This window comes from Hibiscus syriacus, unplaced genomic scaffold (assembly GCF_006381635.1).
Source record: "Hibiscus syriacus cultivar Baekdansim isolate YM2019G1 unplaced genomic scaffold, ASM638163v2 tig00110485_pilon, whole genome shotgun sequence".
NCBI classification, from domain to species: domain Eukaryota; kingdom Viridiplantae; phylum Streptophyta; class Magnoliopsida; order Malvales; family Malvaceae; genus Hibiscus; species Hibiscus syriacus.
Genome location: NW_024062760.1, coordinates 546,927 through 568,851, shown reverse-complemented (window position 1 = coordinate 568,851; position 21,925 = coordinate 546,927). Strand labels below are relative to the sequence as shown.

Sequence of the window (21,925 nt, the reverse complement as noted above, 5' to 3'; positions counted from 1 at the left end):
GAGATTGACCTGGTGTTTTATTAATAGGGGGCGTGATAAGTACATACCAATAATTTGAGATGAAATTGAAGTGTGCAAAAGCTTGGAGACTAATTTAAAATGAGGGTCGTGGTTTGGTGATGAAATTGGAGCGTACAAAAGTTGAAGGTCTAATTTAAAATGAGTCATAATTCAGGGATCAATTTAAAACGAGTCATAATTTGAGGGTGTATAGTGTAATTAGCTCTAATAAAATTATATTTTACATCTCGAAATAATAATCTTATAATTTAATCCCTTTAAAAATGTATTTGGACTTCTCTAGAAAACTAATTTAGCTTTGTGACCATAATTGGGTTATATTCTTTGATTTAATAACAACATAATCACAATCAATAGAAAAATATATACAGAGGGCATGCAATTTAATGGTGAATTTGTTTATTTGAACTTTGATTCTTCGGTTGCTTTGTTAATCTGTTCGTACGATTTCCCCGATTTTGTTTTAATTATAAATCTAATACTTTATTATCATTCTAATTTCAGTTAAAATTCGTTGAGAAAACCAATAATTTGCAAGGAATGATATTATTTTATTTTTAATCTTTATATTAAGTTAATTAAATAATTCTAATTTAAACATAGCAAATAATAGTTAATTAAATAATTCTAATTTAAACATAGCAAAAGAATAGATGCACTTGGATGTATGAGACATTTATATAAATCTATTATAACTAATAAATTCATAATAAAATAAAAATGCCATATGACTAAAATCAAGGACTTTTATGAGTCTGGATTAAAGGATAGGGGTTTATTTAAGAAAAAGAAACTACAATAGCTTATTTAAATAGGCTATTATAGTTTAAGGAGTTTTTTTTTTTTAATAAATAAACCAAAAGGTTACATGTAGAATATTTGTTTGCTAGTTAATAATTTGGCTGAACAAAACATTAATGCCCTAAAACTTGAGTGACTAAATTGAAATATTTTTGGGGTGGTTAAAACATTAACACACTAATTTGTAAATCGAACAAAACATTGACATAAATACAAGCTAAATCATTTGTTCATCCATGCTTCTAAGGCTTTCAAGTTAAGAATTCAATTGGATTTGTACCTAAAGATCCGAAGAGTTTTAAACGAAATGCAGTCGGTAAACATGCACAACACGCCTTCTCCGAAAGCGATCGATTCTATTTTTACAAGCGGATCAACCTCCTCGCATGTGGGCACCTAGTTCACCAAACTGGTCATCGGTTTCCACAGTATCCTCGGACAGGCGAACTGCATCGAGCTTCTGTTTAAGGATGTCTATGGCGTTAAGAACCATCTGAGAAGCTTTGATAGCACCGGTGGATTCGACCGTAAAAATGAAACTGTCTTCTTTGGCATATATCTCCACCAGGCCTGGCTTGCCCATAGCTTCGGCTTTCTTTAGCACCTCATCATCATAGGTATATGCCTCTGGGTCAACCACCACAACCTGTTTTCAACCACGAAAAAAACACCCACAAACACAAAAAATTGAAGTTAGCAGCTGCAGTGAAATCAAATAACCTAGAAAATTTGGCTTGGGATACAGGGACCAAAACGATGTACTCAAAGAACATGAAGCAATCTATATCAAGCAAGCCAGAAAAACCATCTAATCCAACAAACTATTTCCTAAATGCTTCAACACTATAACCGGCTATAGTATGACCGGAGAATTCTAATAAAAACAAGAAAGTGTTGATTTTCAATGCAACCATAGTAGCACAATGGACTCATTTAACCGAACGATACACCCAATAAATCAATATGGTTTGACAGCTCACTTGTTAGCCTCAGAGATACGATCAGGCAACAGGGTGTTAATGGCAGAAACCCCAATCCAAAAATCCAAACTGAAGCTCAACTTCCATCAATATCTTCGTAATCCACTATAAAAACATCGAAAGGACCTTGATGATGTAGAAAACAGTTCTTTTTTCCCGACAATTTCTTCAACAACCTGTAACCTAGTTTGATAATATAATGATGTAGCAAGAGGAGGAGAACCTGTTGGGTATTAGGATCAATGTCAAAGACTCTAGTAGGCCTACTCTCGACAAAGTTTTGCTTCTCCTCAAGCGTCAAGGTATCCATAATATCTTCATTGATATGAATCTCAGGTTCATACATGAAAGTCACAGTTGCAGCAGGTGACCATTTTGCATGATCTTTCCCTATCCCTTTCCTCGCAATTGCCCTTAGCCTTAACTCTTGCCCGCTGTAGACACCCGTTTTTATCCGGGCTCAATTTGAAGCCATTGCAAGTGACCTAGCACTCAACCTGACCCGTCCTGGACAAACCACCAACCCAGCTGATGCTCATGCCCTGCTCCACAGCACCCCACGCCAACACCACACCTCACCCATGCCCTGCTACATTTACTGCAACATGTCAGCTCCCTTAAATCATGGCACCAAACACATCAACAAGAAGCAACATCAAATTTATATTATTTGTAATGGGTATATAAGAAAACCCAACCAAACTATGTAGAGGGGGGGGGGAAACCGATTAAAAAAAAAGCTGTAACAAGAACCTTTTTTTTAGTAATCGAAAGCAGAACAGAAAATAAAAAAAACAGATTGAAATCTTCAAGCAAGCAAAGGTATTCTAGCCCTTTTCTTTACATGCTTGTTTATCTGTTAATTTCATGCAATGTAACCAAATATAGTTTAGATTGTAATTTTGTTCTTTATTTTCATGTATTTATACGTTTAAAAATTAATTAAGATAGATAGAGAGTTAGGTTACCTTGCTTTGGTGTTCGTCGGGAAAATGGTGTCATCGGAGAGAGGGTGGCATAGTTTGTTGGTCGGAGCCACCGCGTAAGGTGTTGGTTCGTTGTTTAGTTCTCGATCGAGGGGGATGGAGTGAGTTGAGATTAGGGGCTGTCTTAGTGGTGTTCCCATACCTTGTAGGTCTCGGTTGAAGTAGAATGGCCACCCATTAGGGTGGCCGAGGTGGCGCGGGTTTTGGGACTTCAAGGTCCTCCACCGTGAGTTGAAGAGAAGCCAAGGAAATGGGTGTTGTGAGAGGAAGAAGATAAGCAGGAAATGTTAAAGTCTCGCACAAATTGAAAATCAGGGGAAAAGGAATTGTTTTTATGTTAATTTTGGTTTAATCACACATAGTGTCACTTATCTTCTTGCCATTCTTTATATTGGTCTATAAAAGTTTTGGTTTATTTATGTTTAAGCCACTTTATTATCTCATTTTTTAGATCAGTCACCAAATTTGTGCAGTTAATCACGCTTAGGCCCCTGTACATTTGAGCGTTTCTATAAACTGGTCATTGATTTGTTTGTGCAAAATTACGTTAAACCCCTAATACATTGTCGTATCTCACATTTTAGTCCCCCGGATTCCTTTGTTCTGTTTATTTCATTTTTGGCACTTTAGTTTTATTATCTTTAATTTGGTCACTCGCTATATATATTATTTACTTGTTTTGATTTGTTTCGACTGTTGTTATTATTTTTATTCTTTATTAGTTTTGCTTATTATTTTCATGTTATGATTTCTTTCACTTTGCCATATTTATGTTTGTATTTGTCTAGTATTATTTGTATGTAAATTACATATTGTATCAAAAATAAATTTATTTACTAAGTACTTTTAATGCTTGTACACACATGTATGTCATCGTTTCTAATCTTAGCCTATTTATTTATTGATTGGTTATTTCAAATTTATTCACTACTTAATTTCACTCGAATATTTTCAAGAACAACGATTTGTAGAATGGGTGTGGAAAGCATCGCTTGGTCGAAGTGATGCAATCCTATACGACGTTCAAACAGAATATGATAAAAAAAGCGCAAATTCTTCCTTTTACGAGCTTATAGAAATTATTTTTATTGTTATTTTTTTTGTTATTTTATTTGATGTTCATATTGTTTAATATTTAAATTTTAATCTTTATTATTATTCTTCATTGAATCTTAATATGAGTGATGTATATTTTGGAAAAATAAAAAATGATGCATTTTATGTCAGTTTTCGATATTATTTTTTTATTTAAAGAGAAAATATTCTTTACAAGTAAGAAATAGACGAGGTAGCTTTCCCGACGGAGGATTGCAAATCTCGGGATTTCTTGTCGAGAAAAGGGTTTTTTTTATTTTAACTAATATTCAATAAATAGATCATAATTTATGTTCATAATTTTTATTGTATTAATGGTTTTTATAATATTAACGATACATGTTTTAGATAAATTAAGCATATTTTATTTTCTACTCATGTCGATATTATTTGGTGGTAATTCAAAGATAGAATATACTTTATAGATGAGAAATAGATGAGATAGCTTTCCCGTTGGAGGATTGCAAATCTTGAGATTTCTTACCAAGTGAAGTATTTCTATTATTTTAACGAATATTCAATAAATAGATCATATTTTTACTTCTGATTCAAACTTTAAGTTCTATCATTTATGACGATATATAAGCGACTAAGTACCAATTTTGGGCGTTGTGGATGTTAATCCTTCCCCACACGTAACCGACTCCCGAATCCACTTAATCGAATCTTTGGTGACGCAGACCAAATTTTGTCTTAAAAAATGATTTTTCTTAAAATTGTTTTAAAAGACGTTTTTAGGTATTCGACCTACCTAACCCAAAGGTCGATGGCGACTCCCTTTTCCATTTTATTTCAATCAATCCAAAATCACCCAATTTTCCAAAATAAAAGTCATAACCGTTATTTTAAAAAATAATATTTAATTGTTTTACCTAAAAAAAATGGTTATGACAGCTTGGCGACTCTGCTGGGGACGGCTAGAGAGTCAGGCTGTCGGTCGCTTATATATGGTCGTTATGGTGGAAATTATAAGTTCGAATCTTTAGTAAAACTATGATCTATGTATTGAATTTTTATTTATTATTTTATCTCTTTATTTTTATATACTAACATTTTAATTGTTTTCATTTTTTTCAGATATTTCTTAGTTCTCGTTGAGTGTTATTTTTTTATTATATTTTTTCCCTGTTTTTGAGTCAAAGGTTTGTTTGTTTCTCCTCACACACATCACTTTCATTGGCATAACATGAGCTCTAGACATGAGCTTCGATCCAAATTAGTTAGGGTGATTGCTTTACTCTCGTAAGAATTTATTCTTCGTATGAGTTATAGCAAATAACCCATGGGATACATACCTTATACCTTCGTAGGAATTTATTCCTCGTATGGGTATAAGGCAGTGAATCCCCTCGAATTGAACTCGTTCCATTTGAAACCTGTAATGGGTGAGGATTGAGGGTTTGGTAGCCCAAGGGGGCACCGACATCAAGGACAATTCGAGTTCCTTTTTCCTGATAAGAGCCGAAACCATGCACATAATGAACCATAGAACGGTCACACTAGGTAGAGTCATGCCGAACCTCTTTCCGTCAATAGGTACCCAAAATAGGCATACACAATGGAGAAACCCTCTAACATTTTATTTATTTATTTATTTATTTTTGGTAGAATTTATGTGCAGTTAGAATTTAATTAAATAAATTTAGGAGGGTAGAGAGCATGTTTGGGTAGGACCCTTTTTGAGGAATATTATTTGGGTAGATAATACATAAATGGAGGAGATTTATTTCCCGTTTTACATATCTTTTTATGCTAAATTTATACAATTATTTTGACTACCTGTTTTGTTTGTTTTGTTATTCATACTGCATAGACATATCATTAGAAAATGCGATTGATCTGTGAGTATCGATAAAGTGGAAAGACTTTCACGATGGAAAGGAGTTTCCTAAACAAAGAGGTGAATCCAGCAGATGTAAGGAATTGGTCCGAAGCCAAGCAGAAAGAGCAGGGAGATAGTCTATCAGGGGATTACGTGTCAGATCTGTCTGATTATACACCAGCTTCTTTAAAACAGAATGAGCTTCAGGGATTGAAAACAATTTGGGAAAGTTGGAATCTTATTGAGAGGCAAGCTTTTCAGCAGACTTATGGGGATATATTTCATCTGATATACGTGAAGGTAGACCCGATTCTCATACGAAGCATAATACAGTTTTGGAATCCGGCCTATAGTTGTTTCACATTTAACCGAGAGGACATGACTCCAACCCTCGAGGAATACCACTTTCTGTTGAATTTGTCAAGCGTTAAAATAGACAAAGTTTACTCCCGATCGATAAAAGGGCCTTCTCTTAAGTCAAAGCTTGCAAAGATCTCGGGCACGAGCGACAAATGGGTAATTGATCGCTTGCAACGAAAGGGAGAAAGTGAGGGAGTGCCGTGGTCTCACTTACAAAAGATAACTGAAGCACACGTAGATGAAAACGTGCGTAGAGATGTATTTGCTTTGGGTATATATGGTTTGGTAATCTTTCCAAAATGTTTGGGGCTGATCGAGCTAGCAGTAGTCGATTTGGTTGAGAAGTTAGGAAGAGAGGTGAATCCAGTCCATGCAATTCTTGCTGAAACTTTCCGATCTTTGAATATATGTAGAAGGTTGGGGGGAGGTCGTTTTATGGGTTGTGCTCAATTGCTTACTGTGTGGATCAGAAGCCATTTCTGGAAGGAAGAAAAAGTCAACTATAATCGTTTTTTGAAAGATTATTCTCCTGTTGCTGAGTACCTTACGAAGGAGTGGCTTGAAGTATCTCAGAAAGATCAATGGATTGATTTCTTCCGGAATCTACAAAGTCAAAACATAGCATGGCGAACACCGTGGCTGATGCATACACAAATCTTGTTCAAGTGTGGAGATTTGGACTGGATTATATTACTGGGACTGTGGGGAGGAGTGGGATACGCTCCTTTGTTGATATTGAGACAGTACGGTGCCCGACAGTTTGTTCCCGTGACTCATGGGTTGACTGGTGCTGAATTTGATTATAAAGAAGGCAATTATAGAAAGAAAATCAAAGATGTGGCTGATTCTTGGAGGATGACTTTTAGGACTAAAGTAATTGGAGCGGATGTTATCTTGACGCCTGATTATGAAGCCTGGAGAATCAGGAGGGTAAATGATAAAATACCTTTAACATCTGGAGAGGGATCAAGGTCGATAGAAGAACAAATCAGAAATATCCCTTCGAATTTGGAAATCCAAAGAATTGAGTTTGAAATGGAAAAGGCTAAAGATTCCAAGAAAATAGAAGAGATAGAGAGAGAAAACTTCATGTTGACTATCGAGGCTGATTTTCATGCCAGACAGTTTATAATGATGAGAGAACGGAAAGAGGAGGTGGAAGCCGATTTAGAAGACTTAAAAAAGGATTATCAAAGGGTGCAGCAAATGAGAAAGAGACTTGGATCCAGAGAATTAGCGGCTGCAAGACGGCGAATCAAAAGTCTGGAAATTGAGAACAAGTGTCAGATCAAGAAGATAGAAGCTGGAAAAGCAAAAGTATGCGAGCTAGAGGCCGATAAAAAGGAATTGATCAAGCAATATAAAGCTGAGGCTCGTAGAGCTCAAAAACTCCATGAAGAAAAAGAAGTCAGCCTGAAGGAATTAGAAGAAGAAAAAAATCAAGTCCAGGGGTTAAAAACTGAGATGAACAGTATAATTAAGGACTTTGAGGACAAAGATCGAAGAATTTTAGAGCTCGAAGAAGAAAGAAAGCGAAAGAAAGAAGAGATGTGGTCTGAGAGACAGGGATGGAATCGAATCCTCGATAGAAAGCAGGCAGAGATTGGATCGTGGATGCAGATATTCTCTACAAAAAGTCGGCAAGTAGATGAGCTCACGGGAGAAATGGGAGAATTACAGATGAGATTCGAACAAGAGATGAACCAATCTCGAGCTATGAATGATGAGCTCAAAAGTCATGTATCGAACCTTGAGCAATCCCTTCTGCAAGTGCAAGTTCCTCCCGCTTCAATGGACCTAAGAGTTGCTCTCGAAGAAAACAAATCTTTCCAGAAGGAAATCAGAGAATTGAAAGGTGAACTCCAGAAATGTCGAATTCATATTACCAATATAGAAAAAGAAATCAAACGCATCAATAAGGGATGGAAAAATACATATGAGCATTATCGATCCTTGGTAGAAGAACGCGAGCGCATGATGGGGGAAACTATTGCTCAAATGGGTGAAGTGGCTCGGTACATGAACGAATTAGCCAATAGAGCGAAGATCATCCAACTGCGCACAAATCCGGTTTCTGAATATACAAGGGAGATCATCGCCATTATGAATGAAATTGTAGAGCTGAGTCTGAGGGCTAGGCCTTATATGTAATAGAACTCCTTTGTAATGAGTGAAACTTTTTATCCAATGAAAGTATTTCCGAATGGTTACTGCTTGGGTCAACGCCTTTTATTTGCATTTCACACTTACATCATTCATTATGCATAAGTAAATTCATCATTTATAATGCATCACCAATAAAATGCATCATTTATAGCACATTACCAATAATATGCATTCGAATTTAAAAAGAACAATAAAATTAATTTCTGAAGGGTTATGTGACAGACGATTCTGGCAAGTAAAAACTCCAATCCTTATCACACGCGAAGTAGAGCCATTGATGCCAAGCTTGATCAATTAAAGAAAGAAATGCAAGAAGATTTACTAAGAATACAACAAGAATGGCAGGCGAAGATGGAGCAGTCACAAAAGTCAATTATAGATCAAATCCTGCAAAGCCAGGCTACTATGATGAAGGAGATGATGACCAAGATGTCTGGGTTACGTACTGAAACAGTTAAAGAACCAAGCACTGCCCCTGTTGAAGTTTCTAGGCAGGAGTCTACCCCGAAACTAGTTATCTCACCTGAAAAGCTAGTTGAGCATCCTGCAGGGTCTTCAGCAGTAAAGGTTCAAATGACCACGACTAACCCTCAAAACAATCCTTATGAGTATATTAATGTAGACCCTGAGGAAATAGAGAAACCTAAAACGGAAGTACCAGAGCATTTAAAGGACTGGTGCAAAGGGTTTTTTAAAGAGATGGGAAAGCAGGTTTCTCAAGACGGAATGAATGCAGAGGAATTGAGTCTCGTGCCAGACCTAGTATTACCAAAAAAGTTCAAAATGCCGGAATTTGAAAAGTATGATGGAAAAACTTGTCCTGTTGCTTACTTGACAATGTTTTGTCGAAGAATGACAGGATTTGTGAAGGATGATAGGCTATTAATTCACTGTTTCCAGGCCAGCTTGACGGGGTCAGCTGTCAGATGGTATAACCAATTAACCCGAGCTAAAATAGGGTCTTGGAAGGATTTGGCCAATGCGTTTAAAGAACAATATCAACACGTTACCGACATGATGCCTGATCGTGTTACTCTCCAAAATATGGAGATGAAGCATAATGAGACCTTTCGACAATACGCTCAGCGCTGGAGGGATATTGCTGCTCAAGTGCACCCACCACTTATTGAGAGGGAGTTTATAACCATGTTTATAGATACGTTAAAATCTCCTTATATTGATCATATGTTAGGATTGGCAACTAAGAGCTTCTTTGATATCGTGATGTGCGGAGAGATGATCGAGAGAGCATTAAAGAAGGGGCAGATTGTCGGTAACCAAACTCCTACAAAGAAACCCTATGTGAAGAAGAAAGAAGGAGAGGTTAATAATGTAAATTTCTCTGTGACTAAGCCGAAGATGGGAAATTCTTCATCCCAAGGAGAGACTAAGTGCGAGCATAACAATGAAAGAATGATATTCACTCCCATACCAATGACTTACAGTGAGCTCTTCCATGGATTAGTCCAAGCTCACGTAGTGTCACCAAAATTCATTGATCCAATTAAACCACCTTATCCAAAATGGTTCAACGAAAATGAGGCATGCGAATATCATGCAAATCTCAGAGGACATAACATTGAAAAATGTCTCGCTTTCAAAAGAGTGGTTGAAGATCTGATCAAGAGAAAGGTGGTGTCCTTTAATGATTCTGAAGCACCCTGTGTTGCTGCGAACCCGCTTCCAAATCATCAGAATCAGGGAGTGAACGCTATTGAGAAAAATCAGAGAATTAAAAGGAGAATTGAAGAAGTAAGAACACCACTGAAGTGGGTATATGCTCAAATAAAGGAGAGAGGGTTGTTGAGCCCTAGAAATGAATGCTCAACGGAAAAGACAAAGAACTTTTGTGAATACCATGGTGAAAATGGTCATCAAATTCAGGATGTCAAGAATTCAGGCAAATAGTCCAAGAATTAATAAGCAGGAGTTGCAGTTCTATGAAGAAAAATGAGTGAGAATGAAAGATATATCTGCGCTTCTGAAGAAAATTCAAGGGAAGCTGAAAAGAATTTAAAAAAGCCTGTCCTGGTCATATCGAAACCAAATTACGAGGCCAACAATGGAAGTATAACATCTAGGGTGGTGATCAAAACCCCTGCGCCTTTTGCCTACAAGAGTAACAAGAGTGTTCCCTGGGACTATACATGCCAAATTAATACTCCTGAGAGTAAGGAGGAAGAGGTTGCTGAAGTTGGATTTTTCACCAGGAGTGGAAGATGCTATGCTCCTGGAAAGGCTGATAAAGCAAGAGATGTGGTTATTAAAGATCCTGATGATAAATTGAATGAGCCTGTTAAGATTGAGGAGGCTCAGGAATTTTTAAAGTTTCTGAAACACAGCGAGTATAACATTATGGAACAGCTTCATAAGACCCCAGCACGGATTTCAATGTTATCTCTACTGTTGCATTCGGAAGTACATCGAAATACTCTGATCAAAGTGCTGAATGAAACTTTTGTAGGGAAGGATATACCAGTGGAACGTGTGGACAGGATGGTAAACCATATTAATACAGATAATTTTATTTATTTTTATGACGACGAAATACCTGAAGAAGGGAAAGGCAGGGGCAAGGCTTTACACATTACGGCTCATTGCAAAGGAGTCATCGTCTCAGGGGTGTTAATTGACAACGGATCGGCCTTGAATGTTATGCCATTCGCCACTCTAAATAGACTTCCTGTGGATGTATCACAAATGAGGGTTTGTGGTAATGCTGTAAGGGCATTTGATGGGACAGAACGCAAGATAATGGGGAAGATGATTATCCCTCTCAGAATTGCCCCTACAACATTTGAAGTAGATTTTGTTGTCATGGATATTCATCCGAGTTATAGTTGCTTGCTAGGGAGACCCTGGATTCACATGGCTGGGGCAGTTCCTTCCTCCCTTCACCAAAAGCTCTGATTCATTGTTGATGGGACTCTGGTGACCATCAAAGCGGAAGAAGACATCATTGCCTCTATCACTACAGATGCACCATATGTAGGGGTAGATGAAAATGCACTAGAGTCCTCTTTCCAGTCCTTGGAATTTGTTAATGCTACTTTTATCTCTGAAGGCAAAAGAATTCCCATTCCTCATCTTTCAAAAAATACAAAGATGCAATTAAAGAAGATATTAGCTAGAGGAGCAAAGGTAGGGAAAGGTTTGGGAAAGAAACTGCAAGGCATCACTGAAGGGCCGGCTCCAGTTCCTAAAAGAAATTATTTTGGTCTTGGATACAGACCAACGTACCATGATAAAGTCAGAGATGCACAAAAGCTTAAGGAAAGGAGGAAGGCAAGAGTAAAGGGAGAAGACCTTGCTTGGGGACCCATGGTCATTCCACCACTCTCCAAATCTTTTGTGTCTGGAGGATTTGTGATTGACACGCTGAAACAATCAGGGGATATTGAAGATACAGAATTTGTTGAAGATTTATTGGGAAGCCTGAGCATCAACGTTATCACAGAAGAGTCTACTGGAGAGTGTTCATTGGCATCAATCCGTCCGTGTCCTCCTGGCTATGTTTTGAACAATTACACTGTTGAAGAACTCCCTGTGTTCTATAAGAACTTTTCAAAGTAATGCATAATAACAAATCTGTCTCCTTTTGACCCAAATATAATAGGGCTTTTGTAAAAGGACAAATTGTTATTTGTCATTGCTTTAATGAAACAATGTTCTTCTTTCATTCTAATCTTAGCAAGTATTTTATTTATTTCTTGAGTATTCTTTTTTCTTTATTGATAATTTTCTCTTGGTAAATATTAGATAAAATTCTTGTCCACAGCCAAATATACTCCTTTTTGATTCACAGGTCTTCAGATATCAACTGTTCGAGTAATGATACTTTTGAACCACAAATTGATTTTGAAAATGACATGTGTCTCGAAGAATCTGAGGGTTATAAAGATGAAGAGGAATGTGAGTTAAACTCTGAGCTTGTTAGAATGATGGAGCAAGAAGATAGACAAATATTGCCCCACAAAGAGACAACTGAAACAATAAATTTGGGAACAGAAGAGGATATAAAGGAAGTTAAAATTGGCACTTCACTCTCACCAAAAATAAGAGATGGTCTTATAAGCCTTCTTCGGGAATATAGGGATGTGTTTGCTTGGTCTTATCAAGATATGCCGGGGTTGGAGACTGACATAGTGATGCACAAGCTACCAATAAAGCCGGAATGCAAGCCTGTTCAGCAAAAACTTCGAAGGATGAGACCAGATATGCTATTAAAAATCAAGGAAGAAGTGAAGAAACAATTCGATGCTGGATTTTTACAAGTGGCCAAGTACCCTGAATGGGTAGCAAACATAGTGCCAGTTCCAAAGAAAGATGGCAAAGTTCGGATGTGTGTTGACTACCGGGATCTCAATCGAGCGAGCCCCAAAGATAATTTTCCACTCCCACATATCGATACTTTGGTTGACAATACGGCTGGTCATGCTCTTTTCTCTTTCATGGATGGTTTCTCAGGTTACAATCAAATCAAGATGGACCCAAAAGACAAGGAAAAGACAACTTTTGTGACAATGTGGGGTACGTTTTGTTACAAGGTGATGCCCTTTGGACTTAAGAACGCCGGGGCAACATATCAAAGAGCCATGGTTACGTTGTTCCACGATATGATGCACAAGGAGATAGAAGTGTACGTGGATGATATGATTGCTAAATCACAAACCGAAGAAGAACATGTAAAAGTCTTAAGGAAGTTGTTTTTAAGATTAAGAAAATACCAGCTCAAGCTTAACCCAACCAAGTGTACATTTGGAGCTACTTCAGGGAAGTTATTGGGATTTGTAGTCAGTGAGAATGGGATAGAAATAGATCCTGATAAAGTCAAAGCAATTTTGGAATTACCTCCCCCTAGAACGCAAAAAGAAGTACGAGGTTTTCTGGGGAGGTTGAATTATATTGCCAGATTCATCTCTCAGTTGACCGAGAAATGTGATCCAATATTCCGATTACTGAGAAAGCAAAACCCAGGAGAATGGGATGATAGTTGCCAAGAATGCTTCGATAGAATTAAGAGTTACTTAATTAATGCTCCTGTCTTGATGCCACCAATCCCAAACAAACCATTGATTTTATATTTGACTGTCTTTGAGAAGTCAATGGGATGTGTGTTGGCTCAACATGACGAAACTGGAAGAAGAGAACGAGCTATTTACTATCTCAGTAAGAAATTCACTGACTGTGAGACTCGATACTCCTCTATCGAAAAGCTGTGTTGTGCTTTAGTATGGACTACTAAGAGATTGAGACAGTATTTGTTGTATCATACTACCTGGCTGATATCAAGACTGGATCTGTTAAAGTACCTGATGGAATCAACGGCTCTAACTGGAAGGATGGCGAGATGGCAAATGTTGTTATCCGAATTTGATATAGTCTATATGAACCAGAAATCAGTTAAAGGAAGTGCTATTGCAGATTTCCTGGCAAGCAGAGCATTAGAAGACTATGAGCCAGTAAAATTTGATTTTCCGAATGAGGACTTGATGAGTATATTTGTTACTGAAGAAGATACTCCGAAAAATGAAGCATGGAAAATGAACTTCGATGGCGCTTCTAATGCTGTGGAACATGGAATTGGGGCAATACTAGTTTCACCTGAGGGAGATCACTATCCTTTTACTAGTAGGCTCGCCTTTGAATGCACTAACAATATGGCAGAATATGAAGCATGTATCTTGGGTATTCAAGCTGCAATTGAGCGCAAAGTTAAAAACCTGGAAGTATTCGGCGATTCTGCTCTGGTTATTTATCAGCTTCGCGGGGAATGGATGACTCGAGACTCCAAGTTGATAGAATACAAGAACTTGGTGATGGAGTTGATCAAAGAGTTTGAAGAAATTTCTTTTGCTTATCTTCCTCGTGAAGAAAATCAAATGGCAGATGCCTTGGCTACGTTAGCAGCTATGTTTAAGGCCGATGATCAATCTCGATGATGCCTATTCGGATGAGTATAAGAAATGCCAGCTCATTGTTGCAACATAGAGGAAGAAGATGATAGTCTCCCATGGTATTATGATATTCTCCAATATGTGAAGTATCGGGCTTACCCGCGGAGGCAGCTGAATGATAAACGGACCTTAAGAAGATTAGCAATGGGGTATGTCCTGATGGAGATATATTGTATAAAAAAGGGCAAGGATCAGGTGCTTTGAGATGTGTGGATAAAATGAGGCCAAGAAAATACTTGAGGAAGTCATGAAGGAGTTTGTGGAACACATGCTAATGGATTCACAATGGTTAGAAAAATCATGAGGTTTGGGTACTATTGGTCCACTATGGAAGGAGATTGTATCAGATTTGCTCGAAGATGTCATAAATGCCAGATTCATGATAACAAATACATGTTCCTCCTTCACCACTCCATGTAATGAACGCACCTTGGCCATTTTCAATGTGGGGCATCGATGTCATTGGGACAATTTCACCGAAGGCCTCAAATGGACATCGTTTTATCTTAGTGGCTATAGACTACTTCACCAAATGGGTTGAAGCTGCCTCTTATGCTAATGTCACAAAAGGAGCAGTGTGCAGATTTCTAAAGAGAGAAATCATTGTAGATATGGAACTGAAAGGATCATCAAGATAATGCATTGAATTTGAAGGAGCATGTGCAGATTTCTAAAGAGAGAATCATTTGTAGATATGGAACACCTGAAAGGATCATCACAGATAATGCATTGAATTTGAACAACGATTAATGAAGGAAGTTTGCACAAAGTTAAAGATCAAACATCACAATTCGGCTCCTTATCGCCCAAAAATGAATGGGGCAGTAGAGGCAGCGAATAAAAACATCAAGAAGATCATCACAAAAGCAACTGAAACATATAGAGACTGGCATGAAAAATTACCTTTTGCGTTGCTTGCTTATCGCACGTCCGTTCGTACATCTACTGGGGCAACACCATTCTCTTTGGTATATGGGATGGAAGCAGTTTTACCTGTTGAGGTGGAAATACCTTCTTTGAGAGTATTGATGGAGTTGAAACTGGACGAGGCTGATTGGGTACAAAGTAGGTTTGATCAATTAAATTTGATTGAGGAGAAAAGGCTGAGAGCTATCTGTCATGGCCAAATGTACCAGAAAAGGATGATACGAGCATATGACAAGAAAGTCAGACCTCGAGAATTTCGTGAAGGTGATATGGTGCTAAAAAATATCCTACCTATGCAAAAAGACTTTCGAGGGAAGTGGATGCCGAACTGGGAAGGTCCCTATGTTGTAAAAAAGGCATTCTCAGGAGGAGCTTTGGTGTTAACATAAATGGATGGAGAAGATTTGCCTAATCCCGTGAATTCCGATTCGGTCAAACGATATTACACTTAAAAAAAAAGGGAAAAAATGAAAATATGATGGAAAAATGAAAAAAAAGAAAAAAATAAATAAAGGAGGGTTCAAGATGAAAACCCAAAATGGGCGTCTTGAAACCAAAGGAGGATTTGAGTTGAAAATCCGTAATGGACGGCTCGAATAGCCAAAAGTTGAAATGGCGGATTCCCTCGGAAGCCTGACAGTTCAGGGAAAGACTCTCATGCTCACACATCTTTTGTACGATCTGAATCTTCGAAACACATGTCAACTTTCAAGAAAGATTTGGGGTGAAGAAGTAAAAGGATTCAGCATTTGATATTCACTATATTTGTCCTTTGTTCTTCCTTTGTACTTACTTGTTTTCTTGTCCCAAAAGATTGTACTTTCTCATTACCTATCTTCAGTGAAATTTTTGAATTTGATTCAATGTCCTCGCATATATTCACCAAATTATTGATTATTATGCCTTACTCTGAAAAGTGTCAGAGTATGGGGATTTTGAAACAGGTGTTCGCCAGAGAGCACATACAAAGACACACTCCCATCATTTATTAAACAAATCATTGAAAAAAAGGGTTTAAATCAAAGAAATCAGTTTCAACATAATCATACTTTTCCCAAGCAAAAAAGTCCCAATTTAAAGGCATGCAACAAGGAGAGGCCATTCTGAATGAATTTTCTCTGAAAAATCAATCAATGACCAAAGAATCAAAGAGGCAAGATAAACTCTCTCGGGGTAGATCGGAGGGACCAAGTCAAAGAATATTTAATGAGAGGTCAAGAAAGTAACCAGGCATGGATAAACGCATAAATATCGCATATTCCGATCAAAGAGCATGAGAGATTCCCAATGCCAAGATCGAACTGAGCATAACCCTTTAAACATGCATTTAGATCATTCTTAGAGCATATTGACAACATGAAATCATGTCATATGACCATTTTTTTTAATAGGGTTTTCAAGATCTATTTCATTAGCAAAGCAATGAATCAGTTAACATCAGCTGACCAGATCTCCTCATCATGTAGGAGCAACGTCAACATTAGATAACCAGCCGTCCTCATTACGTAGGAACTATATTATCGCTATAAAATGGCCAAGAACTCTTCATCACGTATGAGCAGTGTCATCCCCTGATTAGATCTCCTCATCACGTAGGAGTCGTGTCACCCCATGATAACCAGACATCCTCATCACGTAGGAACCGTGTTATCGCCCTTCCTAAAGATGGCCAGAACTCTTCATCACGTATGAGTCGTGTCATCCCCGACCAGATCTCTTCATCACGTATGAGCAGTGTCATCCCTCGACCAGATTTCCTCATCACGTAGGAACCGTGTCACCCTTAGACGACCCGAACTCTTCATCACGTATGAGCAGTGTCGTCCCAACAACTAACATTATCCAATTTATGCAGAAAGGGAGAGAACCAGACAAAAACGTGTTGTCTTGTTGTCTTTGCCCTATTCTTGTTAACACAAGAATGTGTAAAGAGGGGCAGCTGTAGACACCCGTTTTTATCCGGGCTCAATTTGAAGCCATTGCAAGTGACCTAGCACTCAACCTGACCCCCTGGACAAACCACCAACCCAGCTGATGCCATGCCCTGCTCCACAGCACCCCACGCCAACACCACACCTCACCCATGCCCTGCTACATTTACTGCAACATGTCAGCTCCCTTAAATCATGGCACCAAACACATCAACAAGAAGCAACATCAAATTTATATTATTTGTAATGGGTATATAAAAAACCAACCAAACTATGTAGAGGGGGGGGGAAACCGATTAAAAAAAAAGCTGTAACAAGAACCTTTTTTTTAGTAATCGAAAGCAGAACAGAAAATCAAAAAAACAGATTGAAATCTTCAAGCAAGCAAAGGTATTCTAGCCCTTTTCTTTACATGCTTGTTTATCTGTTAATTTCATGCAATGTAACCAAATATAGTTTAGATTGTAATTTTGTTCTTTATTTTCATGTATTTATACGTTTAAAAATTAATTAAGATAGATAGAGAGTTAGGTTACCTTGCTTTGGTGTTCGTCGGGAAAATGGTGTCATCGGAGAGAGGGTGGCATAGTTTGTTGGTCGGAGCCACCGCGTAAGGTGTTGGTTCGTTGTTTAGTTCTCGATCGAGGGGGATGGAGTGAGTTGAGATTAGGGGCTGTCTTAGTGGTGTTCCCATACCTTGTAGGTCTCGGTTGAAGTAGAATGGCCACCATTAGGGTGGCCGAGGTGGCGCGGGTTTGGGACTTCAAGGTCCTCCACCGTGAGTGAAGAGAAGCCAAGGAAATGGGTTGTGAGAGGAAGAAGATAGGAAATGTTAAAGTCTCGCACAAATTGAAATCAGGGGAAAAGGAATTGTTTTTATTTTTTTTTTGGTTTATCACATAGTGTCACTTATCTTCTTGCCATTCTTTATATTGGTCTATAAAAGTTTTGGTTTATTTATGTTTAAGCCACTTTATTATCTCATTTTTTAGATCAGTCACCAAATTTGTGCAGTTAATCACGCTTAGGCCCCTGTACATTTGAGCGTTTCTATAAACTGGTCATTGATTTGTTTGTGCAAAATTACGTTAAACCCCTAATACATTGTCGTATCTCACATTTTAGTCCCCCGGATTCCTTTGTTCTGTTTATTCATTTTTGGCACTTTAGTTTTATATCTTTAATTTGGTCACTCGCTATATATATTATTTACTTGTTTTGATTTGTTTCGACTGTTGTTATTATTTTATTCTTTATTAGTTTTGCTTATTATTTTCATGTTATGATTTCTTTCACTTTGCCATATTTATGTTTGTATTTGTCTAGTATTATTTGTATGTAAATTACATATTGTATCAAAAATAAATTTATTACTAAGTACTTTAATGCTTGTACACACATGTATGTCATCGTTTCTAATCTTAGCCTATTTATTTATTGATTGGTTATTTCAAATTTATTCACTACTTAATTTCACTCGAATATTTTCAAGAACAACGATTTGTAGAATGGGTGTGGAAAGCATCGCTTGGTCGAAGTGATGCAATCCTATACGACGTTCAAACAGAATATGATAAAAAAAGCGCAAATTCTTCCTTTTACGAGCTTATAGAAATTATTTTTATTGTTATTTTTTTTTGTTATTTATTTGATGTTCATATTGTTTAATATTTAAATTTTAATCTTTATTATTATTCTTCATTGAATCTTAATATGAGTGATGTATATTTTGGAAAATAAAAAATGATGCATTTTATGTCAGTTTTCGATATTATTTTTTTATTTAAAGAGAAAATATTCTTTACAAGTAAGAAATAGACGAGGTAGCTTTCCCGACGGAGGATTGCAAATCTCGGGATTTCTTGTCGAGAAAAGGGTTTTTTTTTATTTTAACTAATATTCAATAAATAGATCATAATTTATGTTCATAATTTTTATTGTATTAATGGTTTTTATAATATTAACGATACATGTTTTAGATAAATTAAGCATATTTTATTTTCTACTCATGTCGATATTATTGGTGGTAATTCAAAGATAGAATATACTTTATAGATGAGAATAGATGAGATAGCTTTCCCGTTGGAGGATTGCAAATCTTGAGATTTCTTACCAAGTGAAGTATTTCTATTATTTTAACGAATATTCAATAAATAGATCATATTTTTACTTCTGATTCAAACTTTAAGTTCTATCATTTATGACGATATATAAGCGACTAAGTACCAATTTTGGGCGTTGTGGATGTTAATCCTTCCCCACGTAACCGACTCCGAATCCACTTAATCGAATCTTTGGTGACGCAGACCAATTTGTCTTAAAAAATGATTTTTCTTAAAATTGTTTTTAAAAGACGTTTTTAGGTATTCGACCTACCTAACCCAAAGGTCGATGGCGACTCCCTTTTCCATTTTATTTCAATCAATCCAAAATCACCCAATTTTCCAAAATAAAAGTCATAACCGTTATTTTAAAAAATAATATTTAATTGTTTTACCTAAAAAAAAATGGTTATGACACCCGCGACGCAGTTCCCAATGATAATCCCCCTAAAAGTAGTAGACAGTTACTGTCTATAATTATCTAACACTAGAAAGGCAATGAAGTGTAAATTGCATAAAACAGATACTAGACTGGAGTACGAATATTACTCGTAATGATATTTGTATCCCAATCATTATTCATAAAATAAAGCAACTTAGATAATTGATATCAGAGAATCAACATTCACAATCCCTCTGCATGAACTACGGATAATAATTTAAATATTCAAACATGAACATTATCTGAATATCTGAAAATATTTTTGGTTTTTGAGCGGATAATTTAAGTAATTAGTATTCAAATAATAATTTGCATAATAAACAAATTCAGAAATGCATGTACTCAACCAGCTACCATCCCTATAAAATTAGAAGCACCTCACAAATTTGTAACCCTAAATACCTTTGCTCAGAAGAATCGTAGCCAGCAGAATCGGTAAAATTGACGGGAACAACCGTATGATCAGAACTGTAGAGATCGTTGCTAGTGGCATCAAGGGTCTGATCGCTCATGCATTTGGCACGAAGATGGAACTCAACGGAGCAGAACTCACACTGCCCGTCACCGTCGCAAGCGTCGCAGTCACGGGAGAATCGCATAGACATGGCGCGTTCGCTGGTGAGTGGAATGAGGCCGAGTCGATGGGCGATGAATTCGTCGTTGACGACGGATGAGTTGACTTCGATTTCGACGAGGTCGATTGCGATGGTGGGGGACCTCGGCGATCATAACGCGGCGGAGGGCGTTGGCCTTGGAGGCTTCGGTGTCCCGTAGCTCGAACTTCGCGTAGTCATCCTAAGTTCGCGGATTTGATCTTTGGGAATCGCTGGCACGATACTCCTTCCATTGGCTCTGGAAAAAAAAAAAACCCTAAAATGGAAGAGACAGAGAGAGCTTTGATAAGAGTGAGTTCTTAAAACCTGAGTTTGAAAACGACGCCGTACGATCTGATATAAATGAGAGTCAACGACTGCGTTAGTGACATTTTTCTTCCATGTTTTATTGCAGTCTAATTCTGCTTGTAGTCTCTATACTCTTCATTAATTGGAAATATAGTCACCGTGTTTATAATTTGAGGAATTTAGGGCAGTTTAATATTTTAAAAAAGTTTGATTTAAGAATTAAACGTTAATTATTGCTGTTAAATATATTTTTTAGAAAATAAATGATTATTTTGAGTATGATACGTTGCAAGCATAATTAAATAATTTTTCCACTATATAAAGAAAAAAATTGGAATAAATAAATTATATATTTGGTTTTAATCTATGAATAATAATTTAGCATAATTGGTCCTTTAATTTATAAATTCATTTGTTAGCTATTAATTTAGCATTGGTTCTCTACTCTACTCGTCGAATCCTTCCGGATTGTTTGTTGTTGTTTTCGAGTGTTGGCTTCTTTATTCGTTTGAGTTTTTAATTTGATTTGATTCGATTTGATTAGTATTTGATATTTATAGTAATAATAATAATAATAATAATAATAATAATAATAATAATAATAATAATAATAATAATAATATAATAATAATAATAATATATAATAATAATAATAATAATAATAATAAATAATAATAATATAATAATAATATAATAATAATAATAATAATAATAATAATAATAATAATAATATAATAATAATAATAATATAATAATAATAATAATAATAATAATAATAATAATAATAATAATAATAATAATAATAATAATAATAATATAAACTTAAGTCCTTCAAGAATTATTCAAAGACAAATTCACTACCGAAGTAGCAAAATGCGCAGCAAAGACCCAACCCAACGGGTAAAGAAATAGGGAAATACCAATGATGCTGCAATCCTACAACTCAAGGAAAACAAGCTCTTCAATGGAAGGGACCTCGCCGATCCTCTTCAATGATTCTTTCCTCGGCTGCTCGTCGACTCCGATGGCCATAACAGCGTGCGTCCTCGGAGCAATCCTCCCGACACTCATGAAGCTCACGTTCACGTTCTCCTCGCCCAAAATGCTTCCAACTTTACCGATCATACCGGGTTGATCAACCTGGCTGCAAAGTATGATACTACCTTCCAAGCTCACATCAACTCCGAATGACCCTACCTTCGTCAATTCCCTCCTTCACCCGCCCTTTCACACTGATCTCGCAGACCGATGATTTGGCGCAGTATAGGATACTTTCACGGTCTTGACACCACGTCACCTGATACCAATTGGACAGCCAGCCTCCCAAGTTTCTCAGCAAGTTTGACATACGGTTTTCAACTCCTTTAGAACCGCAGGGGAAGAACGTCTAACTGAAGCGATGATTGTAAATGACTCAACATAAAGACGGGAAA

At 36.8% G+C, this 21,925-nt stretch overlaps 3 protein-coding genes across 3 annotated transcripts; all 3 read right to left on the bottom strand.

The window, feature by feature from the left end:
* Positions 1-1,063: 1,063 nt before the first annotated feature.
* On the bottom strand, positions 1,064-21,729 carry LOC120129384 (DNA-directed RNA polymerases II, IV and V subunit 3-like). The gene is made up of 3 exons (XM_039146899.1): positions 21,712-21,729; positions 2,026-2,236; positions 1,064-1,468 (listed from the first exon to the last, which is right to left on the bottom strand). The coding sequence occupies exons 2-3, from the start codon at positions 2,146-2,148 to the stop codon at positions 1,196-1,198; spliced, it is 396 nt and encodes a 131-aa protein (XP_039002830.1). The 5' UTR covers positions 2,149-2,236; positions 21,712-21,729; the 3' UTR covers positions 1,064-1,195.
* Positions 19,544-20,455, bottom strand: LOC120129324 (DNA-directed RNA polymerases II, IV and V subunit 3-like). Its single transcript, XM_039146846.1, has 2 exons — positions 19,993-20,455; positions 19,544-19,595 (listed from the first exon to the last, which is right to left on the bottom strand). Exons 1-2 carry the CDS (start codon positions 20,193-20,195, stop codon positions 19,544-19,546), a joined length of 255 nt encoding a protein of 84 aa, XP_039002777.1. The 5' UTR covers positions 20,196-20,455.
* On the bottom strand, positions 21,429-21,840 carry LOC120129323 (D-3-phosphoglycerate dehydrogenase 3, chloroplastic-like). Its single transcript, XM_039146845.1, has 2 exons — positions 21,690-21,840; positions 21,429-21,604 (listed from the first exon to the last, which is right to left on the bottom strand). Exons 1-2 carry the CDS (start codon positions 21,838-21,840, stop codon positions 21,429-21,431), a joined length of 327 nt encoding a protein of 108 aa, XP_039002776.1.
* Between the last annotated feature and the right edge of the window lie 85 nt (positions 21,841-21,925).